Source organism: Syngnathus leptorhynchus, chromosome 5 (assembly GCF_054491065.1).
Source record: "Syngnathus leptorhynchus isolate UIUO chromosome 5, UIUO_Slep, whole genome shotgun sequence".
Classification (NCBI taxonomy): domain Eukaryota; kingdom Metazoa; phylum Chordata; class Actinopteri; order Syngnathiformes; family Syngnathidae; genus Syngnathus; species Syngnathus leptorhynchus.
The window spans coordinates 16,528,588-16,550,854 of record NC_141199.1 but is presented as its reverse complement, the minus strand read 5'-3'; the positions used below and the strand labels follow the sequence as shown (position 1 = coordinate 16,550,854).

Here is a 22,267-nt window from a genome sequence, read left to right as displayed (position 1 = left end):
TTATTCAAACAAAGTAAGAGCCCTTTCCTCATTTGCAGCAAATGGTGTCGTTGGCTAGCCGCTATCGTATTCCGTGACCCCGACATTACCTCATCCCCCCCCCCCCCCCAAAAAACATTAGGCAAGGTGAATTAACATACACACATGTAGATGCTCTCTTTAAAGATCCGGGAAGGGAAATCACCCGACTGGGACTTAATCACAGCAAACAATCTCGGGCGGGAAGGTGTTTGCCCCTCTATTTTTTTTTAATTTGACTCTTGGCGACAGACTCGCCGGAGCGCCGGCTCTTTGTCAAAAAAAAAAGCCTGGCAGTGATCGCCCTGCATGACAAATCCTCAATCTCACCATTTCTGCCCAACACGCACTATATGCAAATGGCGGCAAAAAGAAAAAAAATGATCCCCCCGCATTTGAGCAATTTGAGAAAGGGGGGGGGGGGCGCCAATAGCGAGCGGCATTAATGTCAAATAAGCGAGGGCCGGGGAATCGGCGCCTCTCGTTGACCGTACACCCAAATTAATTTAGTGGAAAAGGTTATGTATGACTGTTTGTGCCCAAGTGCAGTCACTTGTGGTGATATATGAAAGCGGCTTCGCTCGCTCGCTCGTTCGCTGCCAGAAAGGTCATCTCGTATCATTTACATAGCCACGACATTTGCCGTACTCGCTCAAACGTTCAGCGACGGGAGGAAAAATATTCCATTGCGTTTAAAAGGGCCGATGGTAGATGGCAAATAATTTGTCTTAAACGCCGCACAGCAAAGGCCAAGGGAGGACGTTGAAGAAGCGTAACGCCTTTGTGTTTAAGGCCAGCGATTTTTCATTGACCAAAAAAAAAAAAAGAAAATAAAGAGCAATGGTGCCATTAAAACTTCAGTTGCGAGTAAAGAGGAAAAGAAAAGAAAATAACGGACACCACTGTTGCTTTTATATTGGGAGGACGGGTGTCGGCCATTTTGTTTTGAAGCAGCCATTTTGGCAACAAATTGTCATTGTCTCATCATAACGGTTAACCAGGAAGTTTTTTTTTCTTTTTTTTTTAAATTTTAACAGCTAACCTAATTGAATCTGTACGGGCAATTAGCTTTTTTCTTTTTTTTAATACAGATTTGTATTGTAATCACAAAGGTTATGTTCTGGGGCGGCTTTGCCACAATGTCCTATCCGGTTGTAATTCTTATCTCTTTGCATTATTGATTAAATCTGAACAGGGATAGGGACAAGAGCCATTATCGCTCGTTCTCTTCTGTGGTAACACTTCGTGAACCTCAACTTTTTAATGATCTGTCCTGTTAACATCATTGCTAAAAGTGTATAAACCCGCCTCTCCGCTGTATTTCTTGAGTGACTTAACGAGAAGGATGTCCAGATGCCTTTTTTACGAGGCCACTAATTAGTAATTACACAAAAGTGGTCGGCGCAATCCAGCTCACGTCGCCCCCCCCCCCTTTTGTTATTTTAATTGTTGTTATTTTGAAGCACGGCGGCAGCGCCGGCGCGGCAGTAAATCGTGCCAAGGACACGCCCGAGCGGGATGAACGAGCGCTGAATAATTTATGGCCTTTGCGGAAGCGCAAGCGGTCGAGGTATCTTTCACCCTCTGTCGTCATTAGGACCCCCATTGTCACCCCCTTCCCTCCCGACACTGGCAGAGGTTGTCCCGTGCCCACCCCCACCGTACGTTACCATCCGTCCTATGACTAATTACTCCGGCTCACCGCTCCTGATGGATTCATGTGCATTGTGTGAGGCGCAAATAGGACACCCCCCCACCCCCGACCTTCTTTCGGGGGAGATGAGAGACATGTTGTGTCCCGATCCGGAGCTCAATAATTATTTTCCTTACATGAATCCCATGGCGAGCAGAATGATGAAGTACGCGCACTATCGCAGACAAACACACTGCGGGGGACATGAAAGGTTCGAGACACAAAATAGTCAGCGACGAGAGACAACCCGGACTGGTTTGCTAGTTACTTTGTCACCTCGAGATACGAGCAGACATACTTTTTACAACGTCCGCAAACTGCACGGTGGCAGTGAACAAAATGGCGGCATCTTAGCAAACCGTTTTTCCCAAAAAAAGAGGCTTTAAGCTGATTCCTGCCACTTCCAGTTCAATTTGACTATCAAACTTAACATAAAACTAAGACATGTGGTATCTTTTTTTTAAACAGCCTAGCTTTGCCTGATGGAGATTCCGCATAGCTTCATGCTAACAAACAATGCGAGACACCATTAGCATCTTAGCACTTTGCGCAAAGAATCGCCTCCATTTTTTTTTTTTTGCCCCAGCCTTTATTTGAAATACTGTACAAGGATGCTCACAGAAAGAATGAAGGAACGGGTCTAATCTCCTAGAAAGCTACTTGGATTCAATACTAGTAATTATAGTTACCAGTCTGCCCTTGGCAGAGGTCTTAATAGTTTTATCCTTAATCTTAAGGGTGATGCCTTTTCAAGTTTCTCTTTTTTTTCGTTTTTTCCCTCCCAAACAGACATCAAGGCTTTAAGAGGCCCGTTTTGGAGGAATTGTCGTCATTTTCTCCCGCAAAGCTCTTTTAAAGGCCGCAGTGTGATCGTTGCCATTAGAGAGGAAGATTTGTGAGGCGCCCCCAGCTGGAGCATAAAGCACGCCGGGATTCTTCCCTCAGCCGCCGCGCCGCTAAAACTATAAACCGTGTCCCCCCTGCAAACCGATAGCACACAATACACACGTGACGTGATTTGCAAAAAAAAATAAAAATTCAATTCATCGTAGCTAGAAATTGTAGTCTATTTTTTAGCATTATTCAAGTTCATGCTACTGGGAAAAACAAAAAAGTTTTAATTCAAACGTCTTGTTCCTGTCGTTTATTTAACTCATCCAAAATGAAGCAACCTTTGATATTAGATGAACATTTGTTGGAATACAAAAGTTGATTTAATATCAATAATATTATTTTATGTGGTTTAAACATTATGAATACTCCACATACATGTTCGGTATTTTTCTAAATGTCTGAAAATAAACAATTCTTAAAGATGAAATATATTTTATTTGAAAGTAGTTCTTGTAGAACTCTGCAAATTTATAGACGTATTTTTTATTTTTTTTTTACTACCGCAGCAGATGCACCTGATTATCAAAATAAAACCTTTTCCAGATTCTTATCAAAAGTTCTCCGAGCCAGTACCAAATGTCCCACAGATGGGTACCGGTTCTCAGCCGGATGGGCGACCACTGTTCCGAAGTTTTTCACCAAAAATGACACACAATGGCAGCTTTATGAGGCCCGGGCCGGCATTAGCGCTCGGGCCCGGCCGTAGCACGCTGGCTAGGTAATTGCTAACACGTGTGCTCGTACCTCTCGCTGTCTCGCTGCAGCCGGCCCAGGGAGTTCTGGCGCCTGGACTACTGGGAGGACGACTTAAGACGGCGACGCCGCTTTGTCAGGAACCCCTTTGGATCCACCCACTCGGAGGCCACGCTCAAGGCCGCCGCCGAGCACGGTGAGTCACCTCCATGTTAGCTGCTAGCTGTTAGCGGCAGGTGCCCGATTGGATTCACTTGTGATCTGAGCCGCGACTGGTTTCACATTGTTTATTTTTCTGTTTCTTTGCTGCACAACAGTGGCCGGTATCAATGGTAAGTAACATTTCTATTCCCTTTTTACTTTCTGAATATTCATATGGGAATAGTGTGGCTCAAAGGTATACACCGGTTTTGAGTCCAATTGTGTTGAAGGAGACATTGTGCTTTTTCATTTGATTTTTTAAATGTAAACTGGTGAGCCAGGGCAAATGGAAGAAGAACGTCAACACCAAAATGCCAAATTACACATTGGCAATTTGGTACATGCAGCAATTGCCTTTCTGTAGAATAAAACAAATTTGTAAAATGGGTTGTCAAAAGGCAGAAGGCGGCAGGAACGTAATCCGACATGCAACAAATTTAATTTCTTGCATTTAAGGCTCCACACACTTCCTGTTTGGGGGGAAAAAAAAAAAAAAAAAGATGGCATCGAGGACTCACTCACGGCAGGTGTTAGCTCCCCCATACGATTCCTGTCAAGATGGCAAAACATGGCTAGCTTCTTTTATTATCACCTTTTCCTCATAGCACAACATGGCAGGAGTCAAAGTACGCCGCCTCCCTCCCATCCTGGGAATATATCATTAAAATAACTCTTGACTTTTTTTTTTTTTTTTTTCTCTCCTTTGTAACCTTTCGTCTTGTTTTCGCCGACCCGACATTTGTTGCGGAAGCGCAACTGGAGATGAGAACGTCGGGCCCTGCTTGCCGAGCGCAGAGCGCAAAGGTCATATCTGGCTGTAATTATGTTCATCACACGCAGAGGACGAAGGGGAAGGGGAGGGGGTGGCCAAAAGAAACGCACCCTCTCGCTTCCCATCAGGGGACAGGGATGGCCCTCGATTCGGATTTTTTTTTTTTTGCGGGATATCCGCATTACGAACAACTGTCGTCATTCATGGCATGCCAAGACGGTCGCAAGACTGCCGGTAAATCGGGGTCGACTGTTTACGTCTGGAAATTACCACCTCGCCACGGCCGGGGAGAGGGGGGGGGGGGGTCCTGAAGAGTAATGTCTCTGTTTAGTCATCGAAGGACTCTTTTTTTTGACACTGATTACTTTTTTTTTTTTTTTTTATTGTGAGATTTATTCATTTCATTTCAAATGTTTTGATTCACTGTTATATGCTTTTGTTTTTATTGAAACTCTTAACACGAAAACAGCTCGGTAGATTTCAATACGGGCAATTTGAATCGATATATTCATTAAGATCATGGAATAATACTGTAAATGGGCATCTTAAAATGTTGACGGAACAAGCCTCGCAATCTAGGAAATGACATCATGTGAATATTTGTCACCATCCAGCACTTTTGTATGAACATGGTAGCGTGCAGTTGTTTAGCGCAGGGCTGCGTTTCCAAGTGAAAAGTGTCAAATTTGAAATCCATCTCTGTTTTTTTGAGCGCCCCCCCCCCCCCCAAATCTTTCATGCCCACTGGCCTGGTGTGAACACACAGTCATGTGGTACGTATTAAGACGGGGGGGGGGGGGGGTACTGGTAGTAATTTCAGCACAGCTAACTAATTCACCAGGGAGGCCTAATTACAGGAAGAGCATTCTAAATATCAGCCGGCTGCATATTTTCCATGACAAGACTTTTTTTTTTTTTTTTTTTTTTTTTCACGAGCCCCCAACTCTTCAAAGACGCACGTCGCAGCTGTGCGTGTTTTGTTTTTCCTTTTGCCCTGACTTGATCTACCTTGGGGTGTTGATAGAAGGCAACACAACAATGTTTGCTGACTGACTGGATTAAAAGGGATTACACGTGTATACACACACTCACACACACACACACACACACACACACACACACACACACACACACACACACACTCACTCATGTACTCTTGTTCAAATGCCGGGTTTTTGTGATTTGCAAAATAAGACCAAATTGTCATTTCCGTATTTCCCACATTGTCACCGATAACCTGAATAACGTGGTTGCACAAGTGTACACACCCTCACTTACAAGTGGGGGATTTAAGTTTTGAAAGTGATATTGGAAATGGAAATCAGCACACACCTGCTGCCATTTAAAGTGCTTCTGATGAAGCCCAAGGAAAGTTCAGATGTTCTGGTGAGCTTTTCTTGACAATTTTTTTGCACGTGAGCCAAATCGTATTTATTTATTTATGTATTTATTTTGTTATTTTTGTTTGCCATAAACCGTGTTGAGACACGTATATCAACTTTTCTTTACTTAAATTTGCAAAACTGTTTGGTTGTCATTTTGTTTGCGTTTTATTGTTCAAAATTTAAATTGTAATTTTTTTTACTTAAATAATTTGGTATTTGTTATAGTCTATGTTTTGCTAAATGTATTTTTTTTTCTTATATGTACTTCACCGGTGTTAGTCCTTACATTTTGTTTTGATTTATTTTGTCATCAATCTTGATTTGTGTTAATATTGAGTTTATTCTTTTGCATTCACTCTCTATAACATTTTGTATTTGTCATATGTTTTAGAATTCATTTTTAATTTCAGTTTTACAGTTGTCGCATGTCAAACACCAACTGAATTCCATTTTGGTTTTCTTAGTTTGAATTGTTTTATTCCCCAAATTGTGTTTATTTTTGGACATACTCGAATTGTTCAACGGTGAGGCACGTGAACTATTTCCCTAAGTCCTCCAACAATGTTTACCTTTTGATGCCAAATATGTGAAGTTAACAGTCCCGTCATATGCTACGAGCAAAGAGTCGGTGTGTTCGAGTTGGCAGCCTGTCACAACAGCTCTGCTAATTCTCTCATTAGTTTGTCATTTTCCACCTTGTCATTTCACCTCCATCATGCCATGCGCCAGCTCGTTGTGAACTATTGGCAACGTTTTGGGCTTCGAAATGTTTGCGTCACCGGGGACATGTTTACAACTGATGAGTTTTGTTTTTTTTTCTAAGCAGAGATTAGCGACTTGGAGCGCATGCTCGCATTTTAAGCTACAAACCACGAGGTGCTTCGGATGTTGTGCCGCGTGTATTCCAAAAAGAGATCCGAATTTGAAATATATATGAAATGAATATTTTTAAGGCGGTGTCCAAAGTTGGAGGGTATTGAAGCATGCCGCATTCCTGGATGTCCTCTTGTGTTGTCATACAGTGTCAGAAGATGACGTGCTGAAAGGCAAGCGCTCCATCAAGAGTCAGGCTGTGGCTCACCAGAACTCTGAGAGCGACGCCTCGCTGGACGTCGACGACGACACACTGTCGTCTCTGGAGGAGAAAGATCTCGAAAACTTTACCGGTACGAAAAGAAAAACAAAACAATTGGTGGCGGCCTGGTGGGGTTATGTGGTGGTTCTTTTCACATGAAATAAAATGTGTAAAAAAATTAAATCATAGTTGGGACAGCCGAAAAAGTGCAAAAAAACGTTTGTAACATTTTCAATTGGGTAATTCCGCAAAATATGATGTTTTGCTCATGTTAAAATTGTCATCAAAGAAGTTTACAACACTACATGTCCCTTGTCTGATCCTCCAATTTAAAAGTAGAAAGTCAGCAAATTCTTTTGGAGCAAGCAACTTGCTTCTTTTGTTGATCTAAAAAAAACATTGTTGCCATAAATGTCAATAATTTGAATTTTAAAGCTCTATAAATGATCATTTTAGCCCAAAACAAATACAAGTTGTTTTTCTTACCAGGGTTAAATTCTGTCTGTCTATCCCCTATGCATGGATTTCAAGTTTTAGTGTTTTTATTCTGACAAGTGTTCCTAATATTCTGACAAGCTCACACAGAATATCATCCATGTAGAAATGGAGGGTGTCATTATGTGGTGGTTTTCTGTCGTCATACGTTTGAGTTCATTGGAGAGCTGTTCCTAATGTCACTCCACAAAATATTCAAAAGCCTCGCCTCACAGTGCCATAACAGAAAGTGGAGGTTTCCCAGTATGACTCCATTGGTCTCTTAACATAAGCGTATCTACTTCAATCTTTAGTTTCGTATCAGGGTTGTATCCAGAGCTGTTCCTAATATATTGACCCTATCATGAAAATAGCTATTTGTAATCATTTATGCAGAAAATTAATTACATTAAATTGATACAAAAAAAGAGGGGACAAATATAAATGCACATTTTTGGGATACATTTCTACATGCACAGAACTTTTAGATAACATTTGCACTGTATTAAATTAGGAATTATTATGATGCACCAAATCCAATCTACTTTGCCGCCCATTGGAGTCAAAATAGTGTTAATTAAATATTATAGTCTGGTAATCCGATTGTATAGGGTAATCTCTTTATACTGGCTCTGTTAAAATAACGTACAGTGAGATTGCATGAGCATTTTTAAGAATTCCACTATGACGTATTTATGTCAAGTTATAGTGTGCGTGTGTGTTTTAACAATTGTTACATTGAGTCACTGCAATTTTTGAAAATCCGCAAAAGAGCTTCCTTTGCATGTGGACAATCTAGAAATTTTTTTTGCAGGGGATCTGATGCATTTTTAAAAATCATTTCTATCGGTCTATTTTCATGTATTAATCATTCCTCCTTCTATTTCATAATTGCCTTAAATCTATTCATTCGTACGATTTCGCCGTCTTTTAATTAACAAGAGATATTTTGTCCTTTTTTTGAAATGCTCCCTTTCTGACTCTCCTTATGTGCGCGTGCACGCGCATCTCCCCCCGCTGCACCGGCAGGCCCGGTCAGCGTGAGCACGGCGGCTCAGCTGGTGGCTCCGGCCGCGGTGGTGCGAGGCACCCTGTCCATCACCTCCTCCGAGCTCTACTTCGAGGTGGACGAGGACGAGCCGGCCTTCAAGACCATCGAGCCAAAGGTAAACCAAGTCACGGAATCTTTTTTTTTTCTTTTGAAACGAAACAAAGTTGCAGGCGCGCAAATGACAATAATTTAATGACAACATCGTTTTAATCATTAAAACCCAAAATAGAAAGCAAAAATCGTAATTTTAAAAAAGATGGCATGACTTGAATTTGAAATGGCACTTTTGTGGAGCTACAGGTGGGCTTCCTTTTTGTTCCTCTGTGCAGTCGCCTGCTTTTAAATATATGACTTGTACATTAACAATGCCGAACTTAAAATAGTCATGGATTCATCTCGGCGTTGTTCACACGTGGCGTAGTAACGTTCGAAATAAGGCAGTGGGACGATTTTACGTCTGCACATTGGACCGTGCACATTTCATTTTTTTGGACTGCGCCAGAAATGAGTGATTGCATTCAAATGCATTCTTTGTGTTTTTCTGCCATCAAAAAAAATAATAATAATTTAAGTCACGCCACGAGGCCTAAATTGTACACTTGCAACATTTTATTCACATTTCTCGCCCCCCACCAAAAGATAACCACCTTGGCACGATGCTTTTCATTGCATTTTTAAATAAAAGTTCCTTCACTTGGTGAGAACATTTAAAAAGGAAAACAAATACCTTCTCGTCTTTTTCCTTCTTCAGCTCCAAAACCCCCAAACTGTCTTTTTTTTTTTTTTTTTTTAACATCACAGTCAAGTCGCAAAAGAAAAACCAAACCAAAAAATACGAGCCGGGAGTTCTTTTCTCTTTTTTTTTTTTTCTTTTCTTTTATAATTTGTCCAAGCTCTTGGCGTTGGTGAGGATCTCCCTGGCCAGCCTCCACGTTTGCTTGGCGGCCGCCTCCAGGGCCGAGTGCGGCTTGCCCTGAAAGAGGTCCAGGTTAGGCAGGAAGTAGTGCGGGCAGCGTCGGCATTGCAGGCAGGAGATGAGCTGCAGCAGGATTCCGTTGAGCCGGTCTCCCAGGCAAGCCTCGTCCCAGTCGGCCTCACGCGGGTGCTTCTCGCACTCGTACAGCAGCAGCGTCTTCATGTGGTAGCTGTTGAGCGGCTGGCCGGGAAGCTCCAAGTGGCGGTCGCGCAGGGTCTTGAGCACCGACAGGCACTTCTTGCGGCAGCCGGCCATCAGCAGCCGGTTCTCGGCCTCGCTGAACTGTAGCACCCAGGCGTCGCTCTCGGCCGAGCTCTGCTTGCCGGTGAGCGAGTAGCACTCCTTGGAGAGCAGGTTGAAGCCCTCCGCTTTGACTTCGGCCACGCGGTTGGGGCCCGGCCAGGGGATGTGCGCCGCCGGCCACTGCGCCGCGCTGCGCGGCCAGATGCCCGTGCACTTGAAGGCCGGCGTGATCTGCACCACGTAGCGCTCGCGGATGCGCAGCCGCACCTCGCTGGTGTCCGCCACCATCTTGACCACGTCGCGGTAGCTGCACTTGTCCACCGCCTGCGCCACCAGCGTTTGGAAGCGCGAGCGGATTTTGCGCGCCGACAGGTAGCCCGAGGCGGTGATGAACTCCACCCACAGCGACATGCTGCGCTTGCGGCCGTCGCTCAGCTTGAGCACGGCGCAGCCGGGCAGCGAGCCGTCGTCCACGAAGTTGAACACGCCCATCTGGTTGAGGTAGAGCACCACCTCGAACTCGTTGGGCGACGTGACCTCCATGCCCTCGTAGCGCGCGTCGATCTCGCTCAGCGAGCTGATGAAGCGCGGCTCCTGCACCTCCACCTCCTTCAGCACGTCCGAGACCACCTTGCACACCTCGCGGATGGTCTTGGCGATGGCGGCCTTGCGCGCCTGGCACCGCTCGCCGTGGTACTTGTTGAGCTGGTACACCAGCTTGGCCTGCGTGGCGATCATGTTGGGGCACAGGTCCGGGCCGTACGCCGGGGAGTCGCAATAGGCTGACGGATCCAACGCTTACCGGTGGGGTGGCTGGGGGCGGGGGGAACACAAAACGCAGCTCCAAAAAACAAAAAAAAATAGATATATAGCCCAAACCCCCCAAAAAGTTCTTACTCCTGCTTCTCGGCTCTACAAAGTCCGACCAGGAAGCTGCGGCTCGCTCATGGTCCTGCCCGTCCGCCTCGGCGCACTTTTATGAATGGCGCACCGGAGCGAGAGTGAAGGAGGTCCGGCTTGCTCCTCCGGCAGGAGTGAAGGCTGCCCGGCCCCCGCGCAGCCAATCAGCGGCTGCCGAGGCGGCTGGAGGGGGGCGCGCCACAGACAGAAAGAGAGAGAGAGAGCAAGCGAGAGAGAGCCCGATTGATACACGCACACGCAAACACACGACATAAACGCGAGTGATCCACGCATGCACCTTTACGCATTGGTGTCCCACCTCCCAAAAAAAAAAAAAAAAAGTAGGTTTGCGATCTTTTTTTTAATACCCTATATTAATAAAATCACTGGCGGGGGACAGCAAAAAGAGATGCTGTGGCTTGATCTAAAAGCAAAATCGTTTGTCTGACTTTTAGTCACGTATTAGCAATTTAAATGTAATGTGATTTCGCCCAAAAAATATTTAGCCTGTCCATCCAAGCACCCTCATAATGAACACTGAAATACAGTAGCATAGAAGGCCCAAGTGTTCATCAAAAAACGAGGCTTAGGTTTAATTAAAAAAAAAAATAATAAACAAAATTGCCATGGAAATGTTAAAACGTAAAAAAATATACTGTCCTGAATTGAACATGTTTTATATCGACTACAAACTTAATTCTAATATCTTTGCTTGTATCTTTAAAATTGTATTATGATTTAATTTTGATTCCCCCCCACTTACCTCTGGTACTGTGAGAACCCATTAAACATGAACAAAAACCCGAAATTGATTATTACTATTTGCCTTTCAAATGTGATTTGCGATGACGCTTGAAGAAGAAAGTAGCGGCGCTACCTTCCCTCCAACAATTTGACGAAAACCACGCAATTATTCCGATTGAACTATTCAATATAGGTCAAGAGCCAGCAGCTGCCCTTCTGTTTTTGCCGTGTGGAAAATGTCCTTATGAGCTTTCGCAGCCTACAACGCTGACGATGGCGGTTTGAGGGGAAAAAAATATACCGTAATGTTATGCTTTCTTTATTTTCACGCGCTTATTTTTTTGACAACGCATGACTGCGTTTGCTGACCAGATCTAAGAATAGCGGCAACATGAAGCAAAGCATCGCGAGCGAGCGGCCAGCTGTGAGAGCGCTTTCTCCACTTAAAGCCGCGTAGATGTCAGAAAAAAGCCAAAGATTAATTAGCTCTCTTTTGCTACACACACTCTGGACTTCATCAGGTTTTTTTATTCAAATAATGCCGTGGAAGAGCATTTACATTTACGTCGGGCAGCCAAACCTTCTTTTCTATGGCTATCGTCACAATTTGCTTTTTTTTTTCTGCCATTTCTGAGACCACATAAGATGGTGTCTCTCGGCGATAATTTAAAATTCATTCTTGTTCAGAGTAGCGACTCGGTGTCCTAATGTGGTGTTGGACAGTAAAATGGAGGATTATGAATACTCTGGGATGGGGGGGGGGGGGGGGGATCGCGTGGGTGTGCGACTGTTTATTATCTCGCACGGAGCTCCGGAGGAATAAATCGGCGTAGGTTGGAGAGGAAGTGTCCAAATATTATGAAGGACACGCTAACTGTAGCTTAGCGTAATATATGATGACACAAAGCTGGGGGGCTTCTATAAAGACATAACGGATCTGTTCTGGGCCCCGTTGGCTTTTGCCGCTCGTCCCGAATATGCTACGTGTGAGATCTGTCTGCATTGGAAAAACAAGGAAAGAAATAATAGGGAGAAAAAAAAAGGATTGGTTAAAATCATTTTTGAATTGTTTTAAGTATTTTTGTCTCCATTTTGCACTTCATTCCCCCCCCCCCCCCCCCCCCCCAGGTGGTCATCAAGCTACCGTGTATACATTTGCGATGACTAGAACCTCCTCCAAGGCCAGATTTGTTCCCAAAACATACACAAGATATCATCTAGAGAACATTGTGTTAGTGTTATGACTACAATTATGTGTGTGTGTGTGGGGGGGGGGTCGCTCCCATGAGCAACGAATACAAACGCATCAGATATGTAAACAGACATCCTCGCCGCCAAGTGTTAGCGATGTTCCTTCTCTCGTGGCAGCTGCTCGCTCCCAAAAAGAAAAATCATCGCAGGCGACTAATTGGCGGACGGCGGCGAAGCATCTGCTAGGCAGAGAGATGCTTGAGTGTGTGTGTGTGTGTGTGTGTTCAGCAGCGGCAGCACTCTCGGCGTTTCAACGCCAGCCATCAATATTGCATGTGTTGTTGCAGAGCCGCGCTTTGAGCTTTCTAATACCGACTGAATGAGGAAGTGAGGACGGGCGGCCCAGCGTTTTGTCAAGATATTCTGTATGATGTAAACGCTGATTGAAGTTGGGGGGGCGGGGGGATATTGTGAAGCATTCTGTCACCAAATTGGGTCGTGAAATTTACAAATAGCAATACTAGATTCAATACTTAATGGAGTTTATTCACTTGCAACTTAAAAATGGTGTAATTCAATTTTAAACCCACTTTTTTTTTTTTTATTTGCGAGGAATAAAAAACTACAGAGACAATCCAAAAAGTGTTTCATGCAAAACACGACAAACAGTGGATTATTTTTTTTTTTCCTTTCTACAACCCTGCCAGTGTTGTTGTACATTTCTTTGAAGGTCAGCATCCAGTGAGAAGCGCCCCCCCCCATTGAGAAGACATTGCTAAGCCTAATTAGCGGGGCGGTGACGGCTACCCGGGGTAAGCCGCGCCGCGCCGTCTGGATTGATGCTCGCTCGCTCGGAGAAAATCAGCCGAGTGTTTCGGAAAAAGGAGCGAGCCGATCGTTACCCGAAAGCGGGAGCGCTCTTCCCCTCGGTGACCCCTCCCCCACCCGCCCCGCCGGCTGCCAATCACAAAGAGGCATGGGCTCTGAGCGAGCAGCCCTATTGATTTTCCAGTTAGCGCCTAAGTAGTTTGTGCTATCAGGCTAACGGACAGGCCGCGCAGGTACGTCATTATCAATGAGCCTGAGGAAACTCGCCCTCTCTCTCTCTCTCGCTCGCTCTCTCAACTGAAATGAAGCATTGCTTGTTTTTTGCCCCCCCCCCCCCTTTCCCAAGTTGCAGGCTGTGCAATTCAAAAGTTGCATTGACCACATTGCTGTCGATTAGAATTCAATTCATTCTTCAGCACTTTAGTGGAGGCAGTGTTTTTTTTTCTCTTCTTCTCCAGATTTAACTCCAAAAGCAGGCTAATAATAATCACTTGACCGAGCAGTAAGCAGGCAGGACAGTCCACGTGAAGACCATTTTGCACGAAGGCCTTCTTCTCTTCGTGGCCATCTTGCCACCTAATGATAACTAATGTCTCCCTTCGAGTGCTTCACTCGTAAACAGCTTTGACTCGACTCGGTTTGCGAGCGCACGTTCAAATTCTAACCACCAAGCCCTCTCGCTCCCCCCCCCCCCGCCCACTCTTTGCTCGCACCTGAGCCAAGCCCCTCCATCATGCCTTGTCTCTGGGCTTGACTGGGACGGTGCCCCCCCCCTCCACCCCCCTTTTTTGATTGATCCCCTCGCTCCATCATTTATTCCCCTCGGCTGGCGTCGACACCCCGTGTCAAAGGCGACACCGCCGCCTGATGGATGGGACGGCTGGCGGATGCCAGCGCGCCTGGTAAGCCGCTGATATTACAATCAGCACCTGTGTACCTGCTGTTCGCTCACTATCGGATCCGGGTCAGCGGGAATCCAAAGATCCATTGTCCGGGCCGAGGCGTACGCCGGCGTGGAATTGTTAATGGACTTGAGACGGGCAAGCATCTGCATAGAAGTTTGACTTTTTGGCCACGTTTGCTGGTTTAAGATTTGCGGCAAAAGGAACATGGCGCCAAATTGTCACTCCTCAGTTGCCATCAGGGTTAATGATCCACGCCGTCTGCTTGAAATGGGGCAGCCGTTAGGTTGTTACGGCACATTACACAGCCACCCCGAGACGCCAACAACACCAATAACAATTTGTTCATGCAGTTTAATATTTCACAAATTTCGTTTCAAAAATTTCATTCATTACAGCAAGTCGTCCAGGTCCTGAAGCGGCGTAGCAGCCCCGGACCATTATCACTGTTTGACTGTTAATATGACGTACCTTTTATCAAATGCTGTTTTTTTTTGTTTTTTTTAACCCCATATGTAGCGAGCTGCAAAAACTTCAACTTTTCTCTTCAGTCCACAGAATATTTTTCGAAAGGTTTTGTGAAATGCATGCTCTATTCGGCATGACAACCACAGGGCAATTGAATTTTAGATGTCCATTATAGTATATAAATTGAAGTCCTACTCTTTGCCTGGTCTTTCAAAAGCCCCAGCCTGAAATTCCCTGAGAGGGGTCTCCTTTTCACCCCGCACCAATTTAAGCCAACCACAATAGTGGGATTAGGAAAGAATTTACTCCAGCACAGGCGGCTTTTGACGCCAAGCTGTCACCAAATGGCCACAAAAATGTCAAATTGACGGCCGCCGTTTGCTTCCGTGCATTCTGAAGCGCTCTTCGATTTTTTTAAAGATATCAGCGCAAAGCAAATAGATGTGTTGGATCCATTTGATACATTTAAAAAAATAAAAGCTTTATTACACAAAAAAAGGCTTTGCAACAAAGAAATTATAGTTGTCAATAAAGCTCTCATTTTATGAAAAAAAAAATCTTTAAAAAAATAAATAAATACATGATGTATATTATAAAATTAATTCAGAAAAGAATACAAAGGAAATTATGCAAACCATAAAAATATAAGAATGATTATTCTTGATGATTTTATTCCAAATTGAATGAGTCTATTTTGAAAATCTCATGTCTGGATCATCTCACTGACCTTTTTGCCTCGCGGCTGAATAATTTTGAATTCACACTCCTATCAATTAACCCCTAAGAGCGCTGCAGCGTTTTCCTAAATCCACTTTTTTTTTTTGGGTCACTTCAAAAAGCCTAAGCAGCCGAGGAAGAGAAAGGGCAGCAGAAAAGGCTAACCAGTTAGCAAACAGTGAAAAGAAGCTTTAATCCTTAATAGGCTAAATTCAGACTAAGTGGCCCCTAAGACTCTTTCAAAAGGGACTTTTCAGACTCGCCGTTTGGGGACTTGAATGCTTTGAGGCCTTTTTTTTTGTGGGGGGGGGGGTGCTCCAGAATGACGCTGACTGCACGCTGGGCTTGTTTATTTTCCTTTCATTCTCCTCTTAAATCGCACACCACCGCAGCCTTTTTACTCCAGTTTATTTTTTCTTGCCCGCTGCTAGTTTGTTTGACTTCCCTTGAGGGGGAAAGGAACTTTTCTTCTTTTTTTTTTTTTTGTATGCGCGAGTGGTGATTACATCCTGAATTAGCCGCGTCGCCGGAACAATTGTGTCCGTCAGTCGTCGGTAAACAGCAGCCGTCTTTTTTGACGCTTGTCTTGTAATTGGCGTCATCAAAAAGTCAAAGCGTTTGGAGAATGGGGCGCTGATTTGATTTGGTGGAAACATACAAGAGAGAAATTAAGGTGATACGCTTTGCAAATTTGAATTTTGTACAATTCAGAATTGTGTAAAACAAAAAAAGGGCATCGTGATGCCATTTCTAGCGGCTAGCATGCGAGACAAAATGGCCGCCTCGAGCTGGATAATAAGTGAATTTTTTATTGAAATCAAACACAGTAGAGCCCGTTTGAACTCGTCGGGGAACACAAAACATTTTAGGCCTTTTCGATTTGACTTCACCTGTAAAATAAATTCCGACATTTGTTTTCTAAATCGTAAACAGTTGAGAAAATGAGCAGATGATTGCGTCTCGCTCCACCGCTTCAAGCCACGGAGACACGATGGCTGCTGGATAAGCAGCCAAGTGTGAAAGTCCGATCATGTGGCTGCGGGTTTTTCCTCATTAGCCGCCATTGTTTTTGCCTCGGCACCTCCTCGAACCTTCCTTCTCTTGTGCTTATGCAATCCAACCTCCACTCTTTTTTTTTTTTTTTGTTCCGCCTCCTCTTGCCTATCACTCAAATCTCAAAATCAAAATCCGTCTTAATTGGCTCCAGAGGGCCGGAGGAGGCTTTTGTGTCAACGCTGACGAGGGTCCCGATTGGTCGGCGGGCTCAGACAGCCAACAGACCCCCTTGTTAGAGAGTCGGGTCGGCGAGGGGCTTTTGCTCGCTCGTTAGTACGATGAACTCATTGGCTGACGAGCCGGCTGACAAGGCCTGGCTTGCCTGCGTGCGGGGATACGACGAGACCTGAACGATTTTAAAACGAATCTAATTGCTGGCGCCCCCCCCCCCAACACTATTGCGATTTACAGTGCGCTAATCTTTTGGGTAGCTACACGAGATGCTAAGCAAATACACAGTCCAAACTTTGCAATAAAAGTTCAAATCAGCAATATTTTGTCATGGTACCAAAGCAAACTTTTGCTTTTCTTACTATGTGTATGAATTTAAAGCATCTGATTAAAAAGCAATTTGCCACCCTCAACGCTCATTACATTTTTTCTTTTTTTTTTTTCTTCCCTCCATTCTTTTATGAATTTTCTCTGCGCTCGGTCTTCTCTCCCCGCTTTGCTGTTTTGATGTTGATGGATCACCTCTCTTCCTCCCGCTCATTAATTTCATCACCTTATCTCCCACACAGCACTTGATTCCACCCCAAAAAAAGGTAATGATAAATCCCTCATCCATTATCCTTTAACCGAGGCAGCCGCGCGGAAACACTTAATAACAGGCAACAAATTGAACTTCAATCACCTCATTGCCCCCATCCGAGTTATTCGGCACTTTTGACATATTTGCAACACAACGCCGCCACTAAAACAGATTGTTGCGCTAATTAGCGCCGGCGTGGTCATATCAGGCTAAAAACACGCCGGTGGAGGCCAGGCTACAAGCACTTTGTCATTTCCAAAAGTCCAAAAGCAAGATGGTGGCTTGGAAAAAAAGGCATGGTAAGGTTCTAGCGTGGAGTGCTTTCCATTTTCCACAGCCCCCTTCCTTCATGTGTCCCTCTTCATTCTCCAGCCTTTTGGGCGTTTGACAGTGACAAACGACAGCGGCGCAGAAATGAGCAGCAGCCTCGCCTCGCCAAACAGGTTGAAATAGGCGCGCAGACCTTGGCAATCAGCGGCGTTCCTTTGTTTTCTCTCAAATTGATCTGCCGGCGCAGCCGACCCGAATGCTCGGAATGAAACGTCGATAGAAGCGCGCCCGCCGAGACTTGATTTGGTTTTGACCTTCATTTCATGTTCTTCTTTACGAATGCTCTTTTTTTTGGCGGTTCTTAATCCAAACTCTGTTTTGAAGCATGACATTTTATTTTGTGAACTTACAGGTCAAATAGGAAGCAGGTCATTTCGGAATATTTTGTATTGTATGAGGAAAATCATCTGGTGTGTGTTTTGTATTGTGCTTCTGATCAAATGATTTATTTAAGACCTCCACTGCCATCCAAGTAAAAAATGGATCTTGGACGTCTATAGCCGTCCACGGCGGCGAATGAGTTAAAAATGAGTGATCCGCTTCTAGCCTAACTATTTATCACTGGATGTGTAATAATTCCCACACGGACAGTAACCTCCACGCCGTGTCCATTTATCCCGGACGTGGTCACATTACGGCGCCGATAGTTTGTCAGGCTGTTTGTCACTTGCTCCGCTTTTTCATCTGCAAAGTAAAAAGATGAAGACCCCGGAGGTGGGGAGTTGGGGGGGGGGGGACGATTTAAGGGGACATTGAGATTGTGTGAGTGTCACATGCTAGTAAAATATATTTGTCGGACTCCATCAGTTGTAGGCATCTTCTTGACACGGACAATCCACCCAAAAAAAAAAAAAAAATCAAATTTATTTCTGTGTCTAGATTGATTGACTCTTCCCTCGGAAATAATTTTAGCTCTTTTAGGTTCAGGTCAAAGCGCGACGGGCGTGAGCGTAACAATTTGTGATGTGCTGTCAGCGCGGCTGACTCGACCCCCTCCTCGCTGTTGCTAATTCCAGCATTTACACGTGCTACTCCTCTACTTAGCGCTGCTTTGTTAACAAGATCTTTTTGCTTCAAAGGTTTCTGCAATAGTAAAAAAAAAAAAAAACGCTTCTTCTCCTCGAGCGTTATTATTCATCGCACATATTTAAATGCGAGCTGGCTGTTGAGTCGAGAGGAGCTCATTAGAAGGCTGGCCGAGGCGGAGGGGACCAGCTGAGGACAGCCACCGCTTGGGCCTTTCTCTCCGAGGAATACCAGAGACTCACTTCAAAGTCTCTGGAGTTCAATTAAATGTGGATTAGTGGCCGGGACAAGCTGCCCGAGACAACGCAAGCAGAACACGCCAGCTTCTCTCTCTCTGCCCTTATCCGGAAAATATCAATAGGACATAAATTGAAACACTGTCAAGAGGCGCTTTGAGATACGAGCGACCCGACGTACAAGTTTCGGTTAGCGTATCGTCGTCTTTCCTTCGACCACGCGGGTGTTCCTTGTTCTTCAGCCGCCATAAGTCACCTCTCAGCGTGCTAAATAGCTGCCATTTTAGCGCTAAAGGAATCCCTTTTTCATGGAGGCTGATCAATAAAAGACATTAATCCTGCTCCTCGGGCTGGAAGGTGAAAAATGAACTGGCGTGACCCCCCGTCTGCTAGCTTCGGGTTGCCCAAGAATATTTATTTTGACTTTGAGATACAATTGTAAAGCTGTCTTCTTTTATTGTGTTGCAGATTTTGGCGTACACAGAAGGTCTTCATGGCAAATGGCTGTTCACGGAGATCCGGGCCATCTTCTCCAGGCGTTACCTCTTGCAGAACACGGCCCTGGAGATCTTCATGGCCAACAGAAGTAAGGCGGCAGTCAAACGTGCTAGAGTGGTATTTCGACTTCCCTGACAATGTGCAATTATTCTAATGGCATGTAACTCAAATGATGTGTACGCATTGAAATGAACAACAACGTTCTCAAGTGGAGGTGCCACCGCACCGCATTCATTTAAACATGGGGAAACATTGACTCAAGCAATATCTGATCAAATCTCACCACAGCCGCCGTCATGTTCAACTTTCCCGACGCGGCCACCGCCAAGAAGGTGGTCCACAGTCTTCCCCGCGTGGGCCTCGGCACCAACTTTGGCCTCCCGCAAACCAGGTTAGACCTCCATCAATTCCATGTTTTTGAAGTTTGTTTTATTTGTAAATCTCATAACATGACGAATATTTACACAATATATTCTAGTAAAAAAATAATCGTTATTATGTCTTGTTTATTTAATTATTTTTTATTTAATTACTTTTTATTTTTAGAAAGATCACAATGTTGACTAAAACCCCCAAAAATTACACAAAAAAAACATTCAACGCTTGCTTTTTTTTTTTTTTTTGCATCTTGCTATGCCTTTTATAAACCACAACATATGGTGCAGGAAAGAAAGAAAAAAAAGTTATTAATACATTCACACTGTGTAATTATTCAATGAACAAGAGTGCATCGAGTGATGATTGAGTGTGGTCGTGGTAGTCGTAGCAATTGTGTGTGTGTGTGTTCAAGTCCATTAATCAGGTTAGTTTGCAGACCGAGCCGGGTCACTTTGCCTCATTGACCTTCGACAGCCGCTCTCTAGGCCAGCGATGCACAATATTGCTTCCATTGCATTGCTTTATGCAACCTTCACCGTATGCTGAACGAAATGTAAAAAAGTAAGCTGGAATCTCCACGATTCCTTGATTATAAAACGAAGAAAAAAAAAAAAAAAGCTCTGCTCCAAACGAGTCCATATTTTCACTTTTAAGAAGGCCTAATGACAGTAATCACCGTGTTGACAGTGATTAATTCCATCATTCCCCTTTGTTTTAATTGGATTGGGACTCATTTGTTTTTGTCCTGCCACATGTAGCACACACTGCAGATTTGTGTGTGTGCGCACCTTCGGCCCAATTTATTGCATATTTGTCTTGAACTAGTGAAGTTGTGCATATTTCTCACATGATGGCAAATAAGAGCTTGCTATGTGTTAGCATTGCTTGGCATGTTAGCTATTCCTCAGCAGTGTAGCACAAATTAGATTTCCATTTTTCTTTTTCAGGCGCATCTCCCTGGCCACACCAAAGCAGCTTTTCAAGGCCTCCAACATGACTCAACGTTGGCAGCGTCGCGAGATCTCCAATTTCGAGTACCTCATCTTCCTCAACACCATCTCCGGTAAGAGCGTGTCCCAGTTTGCCTTTTTGTCCCCCCCGTCCTCATCTTCCCGTCTTCCACCAGGACGGACCTACAACGATCTGAACCAGTACCCCGTCTTCCCCTGGGTCATCACCAACTACGAAGCGGACCAACTGGACCTGACTCTGCCCAGCAACTTTCGAGATCTGTCCAAGGTATTTGGAGGAATTCATTGTCATGACAATCGTGTCCGGCCTGTGTCTCCTCGCCACATTCCTCGCTTTTCAATCCGCCCCTCCCCTCTCTTCATCTTGGACTCCAGCCTTTGCACATTACCCGGCAGAGGCTGAAATATGACAAAACAACGGCACTCGAGCCGAGTGGTAATAGACGTGTATGACTTGTGTTTTATTCATGCTGTTGACATACATGTGGTATCAGTGTAGGATCGCCGGAGCGTAGCAGACTGCCATGTGTGCAAAAGGCCAACTCAGCCCCCCCCCTCCCCTCCCCGCAATCAAGCCTCCCCCCCCCACACACACACACACTTTTGCTCTGGCTGTCATGTGCTCCTCCGTGTTACCTTTTTATCGTTGTTACATTCCGTCGTTTCTTCTTTATTGCAATGTCTGCTAGCGGGGTTTTTTTTTTTTTTTTACTGAAACTCACACATGAAAATAGAAGAAATCTATCCATCCATCATCGTCAACTCAGATTACATTACATTAAAGTTTGATACACGTTTTAGGAATAAAAGTTGGGGATTTAACACTTAGGCCTATTACGCTACTGTACCGTACAGCGGTTTTGTTTCGAAAACGAATGATGTGACAGGCGCTCCCGCCCGCCGTGACATTGAGAAGCCAAAAGTGGCGTGAACGCGCTCCTCCACACGTCACGCCATGTCATCGTCCGCCGCCGTAAAAGAGGCCACACGCAATTTATGCCCCCCCTCGCCTGCCGTGACCCCGGGGGTCTTTCTTATCATAAACTCTAACCTCCAGCTGACATCAAACGCTGACCCCCCCCCCCCCTCGAGATAACGTTGTAGTCTCGATAAGCACGCGCTGGAACTGACTTCATGTGTGTATATATATATATATATATATATTATTTTTTTTTGTGATGGCATTGTAACAGAAGTAGCGAAGCATTATCGAGCGCAGCGGACTTCTCGTAGCCGTGTAGGCTAATGGCGTATTGATTTTTGAGCCATGCGTGGCCCATATGTTTATCCCCCAGGTGTCTCCCCTACAACCATTTTCACCGTTGCAAAAAAATGCAATATACAGAAACACGTTCAAAAGATTCTGAAGAACCCCCACCCTGAATAACGTCGGCCGTTTTGTTTGAAGTGATGTCACGAGGTCACATATTTTGGACCTGTAACGTATGTTGTGCTTTCCGCTTCATTCGTTCATAATCATCAGTCTTAAATTTGATTAATATGGCCTTGAAAAATGTAAAAATGATCAAATACCCCGCTAATCCTCGTTAGTACGATCTGATGTCATTTGCGTGCCATATTTTTCAAGTAAAAAGTCATTTGCGGACTACAAAATAGCCACTGTGCCGCATTGTGGACACTCCCGGGAATCCTTTCTTTCTTTTAATTACCCCAACTAATTCTTAATCCGAGATAAATCCGCAGATGTTTGTCTCATTACGGCTGCAGTGCGTTAGCATGCGTTGGCTAACTCTCCGGTCTAATTAGAACTCTGCTATTGGCTCGTTTATCTGAAC

General features: G+C 44.7%; 2 protein-coding genes across 4 annotated transcripts in view; one reads left to right on the top strand and one right to left on the bottom strand.

The window, feature by feature from the left end:
- Positions 1 to 22,267, top strand: part of lrba (LPS-responsive vesicle trafficking, beach and anchor containing) — a 106,049-nt gene that overhangs the window by 57,080 nt on the left and 26,702 nt on the right. For 2 of the 3 annotated variants that reach the window (XM_085912281.1, XM_085912280.1), the window contains exons 37-44: positions 3,370 to 3,494; positions 3,616 to 3,630; positions 6,679 to 6,822; positions 8,235 to 8,371; positions 19,093 to 19,210; positions 19,411 to 19,513; positions 20,448 to 20,563; positions 20,627 to 20,739. In XM_085912281.1, the coding sequence (XP_085768407.1) occupies positions 3,370 to 3,494; positions 3,616 to 3,630; positions 6,679 to 6,822; positions 8,235 to 8,371; positions 19,093 to 19,210; positions 19,411 to 19,513; positions 20,448 to 20,563; positions 20,627 to 20,739 (871 nt within the window). The remainder of the gene's footprint in view (positions 1 to 3,369; positions 3,495 to 3,615; positions 3,631 to 6,678; positions 6,823 to 8,234; positions 8,372 to 19,092; positions 19,211 to 19,410; positions 19,514 to 20,447; positions 20,564 to 20,626; positions 20,740 to 22,267) is intronic. The other variant, XM_085912282.1, reaches the window with a different exon arrangement.
- On the bottom strand, positions 7,741 to 10,454 carry mab21l2 (mab-21-like 2). Its single transcript, XM_085912285.1, has one exon. The coding sequence runs from the start codon at positions 10,211 to 10,213 to the stop codon at positions 9,134 to 9,136; it is 1,080 nt and encodes a 359-aa protein (XP_085768411.1). The 5' UTR covers positions 10,214 to 10,454; the 3' UTR covers positions 7,741 to 9,133.

What these genes read in the sequence shown, in the direction of transcription:
- mab21l2 (XM_085912285.1), bottom strand. Translation starts at nt 10,213, where the DNA reads ATGATCGCCACGCAGGCCAAGCTGGTGTACCAGCTCAACAAGTACCAC.